This window comes from Budorcas taxicolor, chromosome 19 (assembly GCF_023091745.1).
Source record: "Budorcas taxicolor isolate Tak-1 chromosome 19, Takin1.1, whole genome shotgun sequence".
NCBI classification, from domain to species: Eukaryota; Metazoa; Chordata; class Mammalia; order Artiodactyla; family Bovidae; genus Budorcas; species Budorcas taxicolor.
Window position 1 is genome coordinate 60,424,247 of NC_068928.1, and position 15,215 is coordinate 60,439,461.

The 15,215-nt window shown below is 49.6% G+C and overlaps 1 protein-coding gene across 4 annotated transcripts in view; it reads right to left on the reverse strand.

Annotated features, from left to right (window-relative positions):
• The window catches only part of MAP2K6 (mitogen-activated protein kinase kinase 6), a 107,703-nt gene that overhangs the window by 53,012 nt on the left and 39,476 nt on the right, over nucleotides 1-15,215 (reverse strand). The window contains exon 1 of one of the 4 annotated variants that reach the window (XM_052658313.1): nucleotides 4,116-6,778. The exons of 2 other annotated variants lie outside the window; for them this stretch is intronic. In XM_052658313.1, the coding sequence (XP_052514273.1) occupies nucleotides 4,116-4,155 (40 nt within the window). In that variant the 5' untranslated portion in view covers nucleotides 4,156-6,778. Of the gene's footprint in view, nucleotides 1-2,765; nucleotides 6,779-15,215 lie in introns of those variants that run through there. One more of the 4 variants, XM_052658314.1, reaches the window with a different exon arrangement.

Consider the following 15,215-nt stretch of genomic DNA (forward strand, 5'->3'; position numbering starts at 1 on the left):
TGGGGCTTAAATTCACTCTTTTGCATGTGGAAAGGAGATCAAACCAATCAATTCTAAAGGAAATCAACTCTGAATATTCACTGAAAGGACTGAGGCTGAAGGTGATGCTTCAATATTTTGTCCACCTGATTCGAAGAGCTGACTCACTGGAAAAGACCCTGATGCTGGGAAAGATTGAAGGCAGGAGGAGAAGGGGACGACAGAGGATGAGATGGTCGAATGTCATCACTGATTCAACAGACATGAGTCAAACAAGCAAACTCTGGGAGACGGTGAAGGACAGGGAAACCTGGTGTGCAGCAGTTCATGGGGTCACAGTCTTAACTATGGAACAACAACAATCCAGTTTTGTGAGAACTATTTGCTGAAAAGACTGCTCTTTTCCTATTGAATTGTATAGGGACCCTTGTTGAAAACAAACTGGTTGTAATGCGACTTTATTTCTGGGCTCTCAATTTGGTTCCATGGATCTACGTTTATCCTTATGCCAGCATTACACTGTCTTGATTACTGAGGCTTTGCAGTAAGTTTTGAAATCAGAAAGTGTGATTCCTCAAAGTCTGTCCCTCTTTTTCGAGGTTGTGTAGCTATTGTGAGTCTCTTGCACTGTCATATAAATTTTGGGATCCGTTTGTCAATTTCTGCAAAGAAGCGGGCTGGAATTCTGATGGGATTGCGTTGAACCCGCAGATTGATTTGGGGTATTGCCATCTTGACAATACTCTCTATGTTCATCTTTCTGTTAATGCTTTTTAGGTCTTCTTTAACTTCTCTTGGCAATGTAACTTGCAGAGTTTGACTTGTACTTACTGTATCAACTTTATTCCCAATTATTATATCATTTTTAATGCTATTATAAATGGAATTGTTTTTCTTAATTTCATTTTCAAATTGTTCACTGCTAGTGCATAATAATACAATTGATTTTTGTGTATTGAATTTGTATCTTGCAACTTTGCTGATCTTGCGTATCAGTTCTAATAGATTTTTAGGGGATTCCTTGGGGTTTTCTATATGATAGTGATATTTTTACTTTTTCCTTTCCAGTGTGGATGGGTTTTATTTCATGTTCTTGCCTAAATGCCCTGGCAATACACGGTTGAATAGAAGCAGCAAAACTGACTGTCCTTGACCTGTTCCTGATCTCTGGTTTTGCCTTGACTCCTATCAACCCTCAAATAAGCAACTATCACCAGATAAATGACGTAGGGCCTGAGTCGTGTCCGACTCTGTGCGACCCCATAGACGGCCGCCCACAGGCTCCCCCGTCCCTGGGATTCTCCAGGCAAGAACACTGGAGCGGGTTGCCATTTTCTTCTCCAATGCATGAAAGCAAAAAGTGAAAGTGAAGTCGCTCAGTCGTGTCCGACTCTTAACGACCCCATGGACTGCAGCCCACCAGGCTCCTCCATCCATGGGATTTTCCAGGCAAGAGTACTGGAGCGGGGTGCCATTGCCTTCTCCAGAAGTAGGGCCTCGTATGGTATTATAATTTCTCCTTGTAATTTAAAATTCCCTAAGATGATGGTAAGAGAGTAAATTGGCCCTATTGTGGGTAGCTCAACAAAAATCTATCTTACAAATGCATGTTCCCTTTGTCTTAGGAATTCCATCACTAGACCCATATCCTGCAGAGGTAGCTCCCTTTTATGGAAAATAATGGATGGACAAGTTTACTCAACACGACACTGTCACATCAAATGCACGGAACCAACGTTGGACTCAGTAAAGCGTAGGGCGTTTGAACAATGAACTTCTGTGTAGTTGAAAAGAGAATATGGAATTTTTAGTACATTAATATAGAAATACCTTAGTACATTAAGCAAAAAACTCTAGATGCAAAAGACTAGATGCTACTTTGTATTTAAAAATGGCAAGAAATGTATAAACAGATTTGCTCATACATGTGTAAAGTCTTTGGAAAAATACATTAGAAAATAGTGATAGTAAAAACAGAGGACAAAGTAGGAAAAAGACAATGAACTGTAAACCTTTGTGTGCTTTTTCAATTTGACCCATGTAAACATGCGACCTCTTCAGAAACCTAGTTTAAAAAGTGAAGAAGAAAATCAAATGCCAGAAAAGCCAGCAAACAGTTAACAGCAAGTTAAAGGACAGCCTTTAAAGGGCCAGAAAGAAGTGGTGCGAGGTGGTCGAGCGTTTAGACGTTGTCAGAAACTCAGCTCTTTTTCTGAATCTGCCGCTAACTAGAAACTTAGAGACAGAAGTCGCTTGACTTTTCTGGACTCGATTCCTTTGCTGGAAAGTTCTGTGGTCAGGCGAGTTTACAGACGACACAACTAATAGAATGAACATCTTCTGAGGCCAACGCTCTGCGCTGTCCTTTTCGTGCATTTGAATCTCGTAGCCACTCTACAAAAACAAGCTATTTCATTAAAACTTGGAAAGAGACTGTGTGATCTAACAATTCTACTTCTTTTTTCCTGTTCATTTGGCCGCACCGAGTCTCAGTTGCAGCACGTGGGGTCTAGTTCCCTGACGAGGGACGGAACCCGGCCCCTGCACTGGAAGCCTGGAGTCTTAGCCACTGAACCCCCGGGGACGGCCCTGAAAGATTCTTTTAAATGACTTTTTTTCTTAAATTTTACAAACAAGTAAGAAAACTGTCAACTTGGGAATATTGGGTTACTCTCGAAACTCTTCTGTGCGGGGGAAGAGAGCAAATACTACTAACCGTGCAGCCAAAGACACACTCTAGAAAGTGAAAGCACATTTCCTGGGCTTAGTTCCCCAAATACACTCACCATCAGTCAAAAGCTGTCGCATACGGCTGCGAGAAACTGCTCACGCCCTACAGTGACACTGAAGTTCTGTTATAGTTAATACCGCTCCGCATACATAGACCATTAGTTGTTTCTTTAAAAAGGCTTTCTGTGGCACTGACGTATATACACTGCCGCGTATAAAAAAGAGCCAGTGGGGAGCTGCTGTACAGCTCGGGGAGCTGAGCCCGGGGCTCTGGGATGACCTGGGGGCGGGGTGGGGAGGGGCAGGGAGGCCCAGGAGGGAGGGGATGTGTGCACACAGAGCTGCTTCGCTTCATTGTAGTGCGGGAACTAACAACATTGTAAAGCAATCCTACTCCAATTAAAGGAGAAAAAAAAAACGCAAAGGACATTAATTACTACAAAAATGGATGACATTGGAATAAGGGATGTGAATAGGTAACAGTATCACATCAAAATTAAATTCCTAGATATTTATTTAAAAAATCAAGATGAATGTAAGGATTTCATTAACTCATTTTATAAAAGGAGAAACACAGCTATAGATACAGCTATTGGAGTCGTCCCTTTCCTAGCAGAAGGCAACCTGGGGCAGACGTCCTTGCAGAAGCTGTGATCACCGACCACACCCCACCCTCCCTTCTGCGCATTATGAACCTGACCGCGTCAGTTTGCAATGAACTGAATCCAGGTGCAAGCGCAAGCTTGATCTGACCCAGGAGGAGAAATGGAGACACCTACGTTTAACCCACAGCTCAGCTCGAAACCCCTCCCAGTCTGTGTCCTCAGGGCTGAGGGCATTTCCCCGGCTCTGCGGTAGCTGGGCTGCGGGCCGCCCGACGCCTCAGGACTGAACTTTAGAATGGCCAGGGCGATCGCAAGGCTGTGCGGTGAGATCAAGAGTGCACCGAGCTGTACTCTGCCCCAGCCTGGATTCTCCTGCTTTACCACCTGGAGTGGGGTGTGTGCACGGGACAACTTGTATACGCTCCGGGTTTCTCTCCACCGCCCCCCACCCCCCAACCTGCCTCCCCGATGCGGCTTTTCTAACTCAGCACAGGTTCTGAGCAGCTTCCAAACGGAGGGAGCCAAACCGCCTCCTCTCTGGCTGCCCCGAGCACCCTCTGCTATCTCGGGGTCCCTGCGCTGAGTTCTCTGACAGCGGAGGAACCCGGTGCTGAAGCACGTGGGACCACTGTGATCCGCGAACCGGGATGGGCAGGCGCGATGAAACCCCACGGAACCCGGGACGCACAGCTCTCAGGTCCGCCGGCGGGGCTCTTAGACGGTTTAAACACCAGCTGTCTCCATCGGTGACCGCGGCGCGGGCCGCCCCTCCGCCCTGCCTCATCCCCTGGGCCCTCCTACCGGCTGAGATCACGCTGATAAACAAGGCTCTCCCGCGCATGCCTCTATTTCAAGCTCTGAGCTCAGAGTCAGGACGCAGCAGCAATGTGGGCTGAAGCCCAAGAGCGCCCAGCAGCAGCGGAGGTTGTGGGGCAATCCGCCTGCCCCCAGGGCCACGTGAGTCAGCAGATCTGGGTGCCTGAGGTGTTCTCGGAAGAATGCATGAATCACCTGTGGACGTCAGCCAGCCTCCTCTCTCCATCCCCTGACCTGGCACACAGGCGCCCAGGATTGGGCAGCTCAGGTGGCAGGCAAGGAGGCTATGCCTGTGCCCGGGATACAGGCTCCCTCTGACCAACGACCCAACCGTTGCCACCGTGGATGCCCCACTGAGCAACAGCAAAGTCAGAGTCGGTCCTTCAGCACCTTCAAGGGTCTCAGCCGGCTCCCCACGGGAGGTTAATTATTAACAGACCACTGGCACCCTAAAGGGAAGGAGGAGAGAGCGACAGGCTTCCTGGACTTCATGCTCACTTAACCCAAATACAGCTGTGCCTTCCCTGCCCTGAAGGCCTCTGCAAGCGCACCAGTGCGTCCACGGCTGCGAGAACGCCGAGCCCGCCGGCGGGGCGCCCCACACCACGAGGCGGCAGACCAAGGCACAGATCTGCGTCCCAGCCTGTGCAACGGGTGTGTGACCGAGGGATCCATTGGTTTGATCACAGGCCTCATTGTTCCAAAGCAGCCACTAGGCTGAACGGTGGGGTGGCCTGATAAAGGCTTCCCTGGTGGCTCAGTTCAGTTCAGTCGCTCAGTCGTGTCCGACTCTTTGCGACCCCATGAATCGCTGCACGCCAGGCCTCCCTGTCCATCACCATCTCCCAGAGTTCACTCAGACTCACGTCCATGGAGTCCGTGATGCCATCCAGCCATCTCATCCTCGGTCGTCCCCTTCTCCTCCTGCCCCCAATCCCCCCCAGCATCAAAGTCTTTTCCAATGAGTCAACTCTTCACATGAGGTGGCCAAAGTACTGGAGCTTCAGCTTTAGCATCATTCCTTCCAAAGAACACCCAGGGCTGATGTCCTTCAGAATGGACTGGTTGGATCTCCTTGCAGTCCAAGGGACCCTCAAGAGTCTTCTCCAACACCACAGTTCAAAAGCATCAATTCTTCGGCGCTCAGCCTTCTTCACAGTCCAACTCTCACATCCATACATGACCACAGGAAAAACCACAGACTTGACTAGATGGACCTTTGTTGGCAAAGTAATGTCTCTGCTTTTGAACATGCTATCTAGGTTGGTCATAACTTTTCTTCCCAGGAGTAAGCGTCTCTTAATCTCACGGCTCAGCTGTAAAGAATTCGACTGCCAATGCGGAAGACGCGAGGGACGTGGCTTAGATATCTGGGTCGGGAAGATCCTCTGGAGAAAGAAATGGCAACCCTCTCCAGGCTGGAAATCCCATGGACAGAGGAGCCTGGGGGGGCGACAGTCCATGGGTCACAAAAGAGTCGGTAAAGGCTCAGGTATGGCCTCAGCATGAGAAAAACCTCCTCCAGCAACACCTCGATTCATGCTCCATCCCTGGGGTTTCTACACGCAGACTTGTTTCCTTTCAGTGTCGGGCGGTGGGGTCAATGTCAGCACGGTCATCGTGATTTAGTGTCATTTCTTCTTGGCCCGTTCAGCAGCCTGCCCATCAGAGGCAGGACACGTGTGAATTTGTGTGTACATACACAGATACGCAGGAGACGTGGATTCAATCCCTGGGCCATGAAGATCCCCTGGAGGATGAAATGGCAACCCACTCCAGTATTCTTGCCTGAGACCCATGGACAGAGGAGCCTGGCAGACTATAGTCCACAGGATTACAAAGAGTCAGACACGACTGAGCGCGCACACACAAATATAAACACGCGTCAGCTCAGTCAGTTCAGTCGCTCAGTCGTGTCCAACTCTTTGTGACCCTGTGGACTGCAGCACACGAGGCTTCCCTGTCCATCACCAACTCCCAGAGTTCACTCAGACTCACGTCCATTGAGTTGGTGATGCCATCCAGCCATCTCATCCTCTGTCGTCCCCTTCTCCTCCCGCCTTCAATCTTTCCCAGCATCAGGGTCTTTTCCAGTGAGTCAGTTCTTCACATCAGGTGGCCAAAGTATTGGAGTTTCAGCTTCAGCATCAGTCCTTCCAGTGAATATTCAGGACTGATCTCCTTTAGGATGGACTGGTTTGATCTTCTGGCAGTCCAGGGAACTCTCAAGAGTCTTCTCCAACACCACAGTTTAAAAGCATCAGTTCTTCGGTGCTCAGCTTTCTTTATGGTCCAACTCTCACATCCATACACGACCACTGGAAAAACCACAGCTTTGACTAGATGGACATGCGTGCAGCCCTGCATTTGCCCCTTCCTCTAATACCTCTAAAAGAGCGTCAAGACAGCTTGCTGCACACTACCGGATGCTCCTCAGTTTGAGAGTGGTGAAATTTTGCCCAAAGCTCCCCAGCAGAATGACACTTCTGTCTCATTTGCCACCAAAGCATCACATAAGTGTGCCAGAACCAGTCTCTGGCAAAAGACACAGGACCATCATGATTGGCTTAGAGCAACCATCCTCCCCATCGCCTCCACCCGGGGCTGGGGTCGGGGCCAACCCTCAAGCCCTCAAATCCCACAGAGGAGGTGACATACCCAAGGAGAACGGGGCTTCTTACAGGAAGAAGGAAGGGTGGTGACAAAGCGTGGCTATCAGAGCAGCAACTGACTGTATCTGCTGCATTAACCTGCAATCCACACAGTGAAATGGGCTGAACCCTCTGAAAGGAGGGACAGTGTTCTTTGTGCGTCACGTGCACAATTTTCCAGGGAGAAGATACACAGTGATCATCAGCTCTCAGCAGGCTCATGGACCCGAGAAAATTTTACAGCCATTTTCCTTTTAAAGGAGCACAATCCTTCATCTTAAATTTATGGAGCACTAGGGCTTCCAGAAACGCATGCCCTAATTCAGAAGATGCAGATTTCTTCCCGGCCTCATTTATCGGCTCCTAGGGCAGGAACCAGAAAACTTCGCGGCCTTTGTCAAACCACACTCATCTCAGTGTGACTCCTCCTTGAATTCGTCCCTAGAGACTGATTTTTCCGGCTTCTAGGGTAATTGTTGTTGTTTAGTAGCTAAGCGACCCCATATACTGAAGCCCTCCAGGCTCCTCAGTCCATGGGATTTCTCAAGCAAGAATACTGAAGTGGATTGCCGTTTCCTCCTCCAGGGGATCTTCGCCGCCAAGGGACTGAACCTGTGTCTCCTGCTTAGCAGGCAGATTCTTCACCACTGAGCCACCTGGGAAGCCTTGGGGTGTTAAATCCTGAGCCAATCTGCCGTGCGGCCTGTTCAACACTCATTCTTCTAAAGGAAAAGGGGATCGAGGGGGTGTCTACAAAGGGATGAAAGAAACAGGATTGCAAATTCTCACGAAGAAGAAGACAATCTGTGGCTTAAAAGTCAAAGAACCAAAGTCAAGGCTCGACGTTGGGCAGAAACCAACACAGTATTGTAAAGCAATTACGCTTCAATTAAAAGTAGATTAAAAAAAATATTTATGATATCCTCCCAACTCAGCATAAAAAAAGTCAAGGCGGCTTGCCCGTCTCACTGTGTTTTCAGGGTTTTCTCCCATTGGCCGATATCCTCCCAGCTCAGCATAAAAAAAGTCAAGGCGCTTGCCCGTCTCACTGTGTTTTCAGGGTTTTCTCCCTTTGGCCAACATCCTCCCAACTCAGCATAAAGAAAGTCAAGGCGGCTTGCCCGTCTCACTGTGTTTTCAGGGTTTTCTCCCATTGGCCCCTGAATGTGCTATTCAGAATCCTAGATGCACGACTTTCACTCGGGTCAGCTGTGGGGACGGAAATGCAGCCGTCTGGAGCTTTCATCTTCCAGCGCTCCCTCAGCTGTTCCATTTCTCTATCTGAAAAGGCTTCACAAATACAGAGGCGTCGGCAGCAGCCACTGCAGGGGAGGGAGGGGCGGGGCATTATGAAGCCTGTGCCCTTGGGTGTGGCTGTGACATTTTTGCCAGGCAGACAACTGCTGTGCAGACAGAGATGAAATTATAGAATCCAGATCCACCCTGTAGCCACCTCGGCCGCAGGGGAACCCTATAAAATGACCGTCCCAAACGGGACACTTTGGAGAATGAAAGAGGATACTGTTGAGGATGAAACCAGGACAAGTGATGTGAGGACGGGCAGGCCCCGCTAGTCAAGGGCATGGCCTCCTGCTGGTCCGTGCTTGATAATACTGCTCTCCTCTGCTCTGGCCTGCGTCCTTCATCCAGCGCTTGGCATGGAGCTTACATTGCATTAAACATAAACATCGCCATTCCCTTCTCCAGGGGATCTTCCTGCCCCAGGGATCAAACCTGGGTCTCCGGCATTGCAGGCAAATTCCTTGCCTTCTGAGCCACCAGGGAAGCCCCGTTAAACATCACAGAGAATGCAAACCAGCAACTAAAATCACAGAGCATTGCATCACACACCGTAACCCGGAGCGTCTGCTCACAAGGAGCCTTCCGTCTTCACGGCGACACGACTCTGGCTGTCTCTGAGCGACAGCCATGCTGGCAGCCTTGCCATCGAAACTAACTGACGTTCACTCTGACTAAGGCATGAAGACCGTTTGCATGCTTTGGTCTTTAAATCTTTGATCCAGAATATACCCGAGTGACTCATGGACTATTTTGGTCTTGGGAATCAAGCTGCAGTGGGTCTTGCTGCAATCAACACATGCCGGGGTAGACAGACGACCTCCTAGGAAACCACCAGAATATGTGCAGAGACCAGGGAATCCTGCAGACCTGATGGGGCAGGCACCGCTTGAAAACCTCTTGAGCCCTGATCATATTCCTGTACGTTAAGTCATCTCCAAATCCTCTCCAGGGTCAACAATCATTTATGTACATTAACCCCTCTTCTCCAAGTCCTCTTGGCTAAAACAACATCTCAAATCTAGGACTCTGGGTTTCTAGCCTGTTCATCACTGGCCAAAATAAAAAATAAAAATAAATTTTAAAAGATATCTTACCAGGGAGGCTTAAAGAATAACAAATTACTTTTAAAAACATACAGCACTGGATTTCTGAGCTCACAAGTAAAAATATTGATTATAAAACTTTAGAGAATAAAGAAAGGGGCAAAGAAGAAAATTAAAATTACCCAAATGAATGCCAACCACCCAGGCAAAGCTAATGTTAGTATTTTGGTGTATGACTTTGCAGACTATTTTTGTGCACATATCTTTAACTATTTAATATATGTATAACTATTTAACATAGATACAGAAATTTCTTATACAATTAAGACCTCTCTGTGTATGTAATTTTAATACCGCTTTTATCCCTTAGCATTTTATTGTGACTACTTTCTGCAGACACTAACCATAGTTTTGTAAACGTTTTCTTTTTTTAGTTGCAAAATATTCCATTCAAATGGAATATGCAAACACGGGTTGTAAAGATGACTATTTATACATAATTGTTAAGTGACCATTGGCATAGCTAGCATGCCTTGGTTGCAATGAAATACGTTTGGCTCTTTAAAAAAAAAACACACAAGTTGAAAATGATATGCTAAATCGCTCAGCTTCAAGAACTTACAGTCGATCCACTTAGAAAAAATTCAAGACCTCTGAAATGGACAGAGATCCAAATGAGGGTGGTATGAGACACACTGCCGTGTCGGCAGACCAGAGAAGATGCTCTGGGAGGGAAAGTTGCCGATACTCCAGCTCCTAGCTCGCTTGTTCTTTGCCTGTGCCGAGTCGTGGTGGTGGCATGCAGAATCTTTAGCTGCAGTACGTGGGATCCAGCTCCCTGACCAGGGATTGAACCTGGGCCCCCTGCATTGAGAGTGTGGAGTCTCAGCCCCTGGACCACAGGGGAAGTCTCAATAATTGTAAAATCATAGAAGATCATTAATCTAAACGTGTTTATGCTCTCTGCAGGCTTTGCCCTGGGCCAGGGAATGCCCATGTGTTCTCAGTGGTGTTAGACCCTTGTAACCCCGTGGGCTGCAGCCTGCCAGGCTCCCCTGTCCATGGGATTTCCCAGGCAAGAATGCTTGCGTGGGTACCCATTCCCTGGGAAATCCCCCGGACAGAGGAGCCTGGCAGGCTACAGTCCATGAGGTCACAAAGAGTGGGACACGACTGAAGGGACTGATCACGCACACACACAGCATAGCATTTCCAGGATGTTCCGTGTTGTCTCATCACAAAGCCCGAGTCGAAAACCGTTGCTTAATACTCAACCTGGCGGCAGTGAACATGGAAGGGAACACAGTCCTGAGCCTCTAGAAGAACCAACCGACACACAATGAAAGGAAGCCTGCCACAATGGCACTCACAGCTCCACACAGCCCCCTTCCTTCCTCCTCTGCCCCCTTGATCATCTCAGACTTCCTAGTTGCAGGCCACGCACTTCCTAACAAACATCAGCCCATAAGCACCGAACAACGTGATGCCTGTGGAGCAGGCCAAGTGGGTGCTTCTCAGGGTTAGATACAACAGCAGCTCAAGATTCCTCCCCAAGAAGTGCTGTTGTTCAGTCGCTCAGTCGTGTCCGGCTCTTTGTGACCCCGTGGACGGCAGCACGCCAGGCCTCCCTGTCCATCACCGTCTCCTGGAGCTGGCTCAGACTCATGTCCATTGAGTCGGTGATGCCATCCAACCATCTCATCCTCTGTCACCCCCTTCTCCTGCCGTCAGGCTTTCCCAGCATCAGGGTCTTTTCCAATGAGTCTGCCTTCGCATCAGGTGGCCAAAGTATTGGAGCTTCAGCTTCAGCATCAGTCCTTCCAATGAGTATTTAGGGCTGATTTCCTTTAGGATGGACTGGTTTGATCTTGCAGTCCAAGGGACTCTCAAGAGTCTTCCCAACACCACAAATTGGTCCTGAGAAGTATTAAAACACAGGTCCCAGCATTCTTGTCTTTTCCTGGGCACGTTTGTTATATACGGTCACTAGCCTCTGTTGTTGTTTAGTTGCTAAGGGTGTCCAATTTTTCTGACCCCATGGGCTGTAGCCAGCCAGGCCCCTCTGTCCATGGAGCTCTCCAGGCAAGAATACTGGAAGTGGGTTGACATTCCATCTCCAGAGGATCTTCCTGACCCAGGGATTGAACCCAGGTCTCCTGCATTGGCTGCGAGATTCCTTATGGCTGAGCCACCAGGGAAGCCCAAGAAGGACAAGATTTGCCCAGAAATACCAGAACCCCATCACTCAGGGCGACGCAACCAGGGCACAAACACCCCTGGCCTGTAGACGGACGAGGAAGCTGCAGTTCAGCATGCACTTAAGAACTTTAGCCAAAGCCCTCAGACCAACACAGGCTAGAACTGGGGCTCGAACCAAGGTCCTTTAGGCTGGGGGTCTAGAGTTCAGTCTAGAAACCACTTCTGTCGTGGCCCCCGGGGGGAAGGAGGCGGCTCCACGCAGACCCAGTAGCGCCGAACAGCACAGTGTGTTCCGCAGTCGTTTTATGGTAGGACTGCCTGTTCTGGAATCCAGAGAGCAGCCAAGCTTCTCCCGGCGGCTGGAATGTCCTTGCGACACAGGTCAGCAGACCAGAGTCCGTGCCCCGTAGAGAAGATGCTGAGCTGCCCCTGCTCACTGAGGCGGCGGCCCGCACGGTTGCTCCAGCCGGCTGTGCCCCCAGTGGGATCCAAAGCCCGCCCGGGAGGGGCTCTGCGCACGGCCAGGGGCTCCAGGCAGGGCACAGGGCAGCCTGGCGTTTGCACGTTCCCACCTCGAGGGCGTGCGACTCATTCCCAAGGCGAGCAGAAAACCCCCCTCACTTCACCTTGCTTTCCAAACCGCCTGCTTTCGGATTTCTACACAGAAATTCTGACCGAAACTGACTTCGTGCTTTCTGCAAAAGAAAGCAATCTGACTGCCAAGCAGGGAGGAAAAGTTATGAAAAGTGGTGCAGAGCGCATAGCTGGCTTCTTTTATTTTTTTTGGTGATGTGTGATTGACAATTAAAGTGGAATCTCGCTGGCCTGGGCTCGTTCCTGGCCGCTCCGGAGCCAGAGAAGCTGGTGACAGTTCCCATAACTATCAGAACCAGACTTGGAACAGAAGGCAGAGGCCCCAGCTGACCTCTGCCGGCCGAGGGGCGCCTCAGGGGTGCTGGGCAGCAGCTCTCCGGAGAGGCCCCTGGAGGCCAGAGCACCCTGCGGCTTTCTCAGCAGCCCGCCTTCCCAAATCAACTCAGCCCAGAACAAAAACGACCCTGTCAGGCACCACAAACAGTGGGGAAAACACACCTGTGGACAAAGCAAGGCCATTCAGCAGCCCCCGAGGGCTGTTTCCCACCCCTCAGGCACAGGGACCCAACAACACACGCAGAGTCCACTGTAAAAAGGGGAAGAAAGACACGTCTGTGGGAGGGGGAAGGCGTGACGTCCAGGGCAAGCCGTTTCTCTCGTTCTTTCCATTTCACTGCAACCACGTGCTGCCGCTGGGCAAGCTGCTGGCTGAGCCAGGGGTACCCGTAAGAGGTTTAGAAACCATGCCACATGGACCCCTGGGGACCACGGGGGAGTGGGGTATAACACTGTCCTTCAGTCGCTCAGCCGTGTCCGGCTCTTTGCGACCCCATGGACTGCAGCACGCCAGGCCTCCCTGTCCATCACCAACTCCCAGAGTCCACCCAAACTCATGTCCATCGAGTCAGTGATGCCATCCAACCATCTCATCCTCTGTCGTCCCCTTCTCCTCCTGCCCTCAATCTTTCCCAGCATCAGGGTCTTTTCCAATGAGTTGGCTCTACGTAGCAGAGGATGAGATGGTTGGATGGCATTGCTAACTCAGTAAACATGAGTTTGAGCACACTCCAGGAGACAGTGAAGGACAGGGAAGGCTGGCCTGCTGCAGTCCATGGGGTCACAAAGAGTCAGACACAACTGAGTGACCGAGCAACAACGCAGAGAATCAGACTTCCCCAGTGGCTCAGTGGGTAAAGAAACTGCCTGTGGTGCAGGAGACCCGGGTTCCATCCCTGCGTTGGGAAGATCCCCTGGAGAAGGAAATGGCAACCCACTCCAGTAGTCTTGCCTGAAAATTTTCATGGACAGAGGAGCCTGGTGGGCTGTAGTCCTTGGGGTCAAAAAGAGTCAGACACGACTGAGCGACTGAACATGCTCACAAACTGAGAATCAGAAAGCCAAGTGACCCAAGGTTGTATGACAACTAGCCATCGGCGGAAAGCTCGGAAGCATCACTTGACTCGTCTCATCTTGAGATGGCAGCTTGCAGCCCTTAAGGGAAGGTCCGCTGAGTGTGCAGCTTCCCCATATGGGAAACTGAGGCAGTGTACCCCTAAACGCCAAACCTACAGCTTGCTGCATCCCAAGGCAGCAGAATTTATCACCTCAGACGAGAATGAACGGCTCTCTCTAAGTATATTTTACCTGGGGCTACAAATGTTCGTCGGTGTAATTAATTACTATTCTTCCCCAAATATATTTTTTAAATCATTCATAGAATTTCAAACATTAGAATCTTCCCTAACTCAACGTCGTCACTATCTTCGGTTACACTATCCTTTAGCTGCTCTCCTAGAAATCCACATTCTTAACTGTGAAGCATGCAGATTCAAATAGAAGTTTAGTTAGAATACCATGACCGTCATCAAAATGCTTTGGGTCCTTTGGACGGGAAGCGCACATTTACAAATTCTTCTGTATTTCTGAAACACGCAGTAGAGACACCGAACGCCCTCTGAGTGCATGCACATCTCCCCGTTTTTCCGAGCCTCCCTGCGGTCTGTTCTGGACGGTGGGATGTGAGTAACAACGGCAGGTGCCCCTTCTGGTTCAGGAATCAGTGAAAAGCCCAAGCTGGAGTCTCTGGTTCCCTCCTCTCCTGCCACAGACGCCTTCAACACCCATTTCTGGTACATGGCGTTTCTGCAAGAGTGTAGTCAGAGCCTTGTCCAGCTTTACCCGATGTGAAGTGAGCGAAAGAGCACTTGGGTGAGGTCACTGAGGGTCGCTGGTTTTGCCTCACCCCAGGGGAGCTCATCCAGGCAACCTTCTTCTTTCTTCCTCTTTTTCTCAATCATGAAATTTCTTGCATGGGTCTTAAGAAAAAATATCCAAACTTAAAATAAGGCAGGAGGGACTTCCCTGGTAGTCCAATGGCTAAGACTCCATGCTCTTCAAGATAGGGGGGCCCAGGTTCGATCCCTGGTCGGGGAATTGCACCCTGCAAGCCACAACTAGGAGTGAGCAGGCTGCAACTAACATGATCACCAGGCCGCTGGATTGACCCTTGTGATCAGTTCTGGTCACTGAAATACGAGACGTGAAATACTTCCGGGCTGAGGCAGCAAGATGCTCCGTCGTCACAGAGACGGGGGACAAGACCATCTTCTCCAGATGGTACAACCACACGATGACGGAGCCGCCATCCGGCTGGGTCACTGAGTCATTGCATGGGGCGGGGTTTCCTGACGATTCATTTGGGACATAGGGCATGAGCAAGGAATAATATTTTTCTTGTATTAAGCCACTGAAATGTGAAGGTTTTCTGCAAGCTAGTCTAAGCAGGCAAACATAGTAAGAATAAGAACTCCATTCTGATGAAAAGACTGCCGAAGTCTTGAGAATTCATACCCCAGTGTTTCTTCATCAAATCGACCATTGCCTAATTATTGGGTTGGCCAAAATTTTCCTTCAGGTTTTTCCATGAGATGTTAGGGGAAAATCGGAATGAACATTTTGGCCAAAACAATACTTCTTTTAAAACTTTTATTTTATATTGGAATACAGTTCTTGAGAGCCCCTTGGACTGCAAGGAGATCAAACCAGTCAGTCCTAAAGGAAATCAATCCTGAATATTCACTGAGGGACTGATGCTGAAGCTCCAATATTTAGCCACCTGATTCGAAACGCCAACTAGCTGGCGAAGATCCTGGTGCTGGGAAAGATTGAAGGCAGGAGGAGAAGGGGATGACAGAGGATGAGATGGTTGGTTGGCATCACCAACTCAATGGACGTGAGTTTGAGTAAACTCCGGGAGATGGTGAAGGACGGGGAAGCCTGGCGTGCTGCAGTCCGTG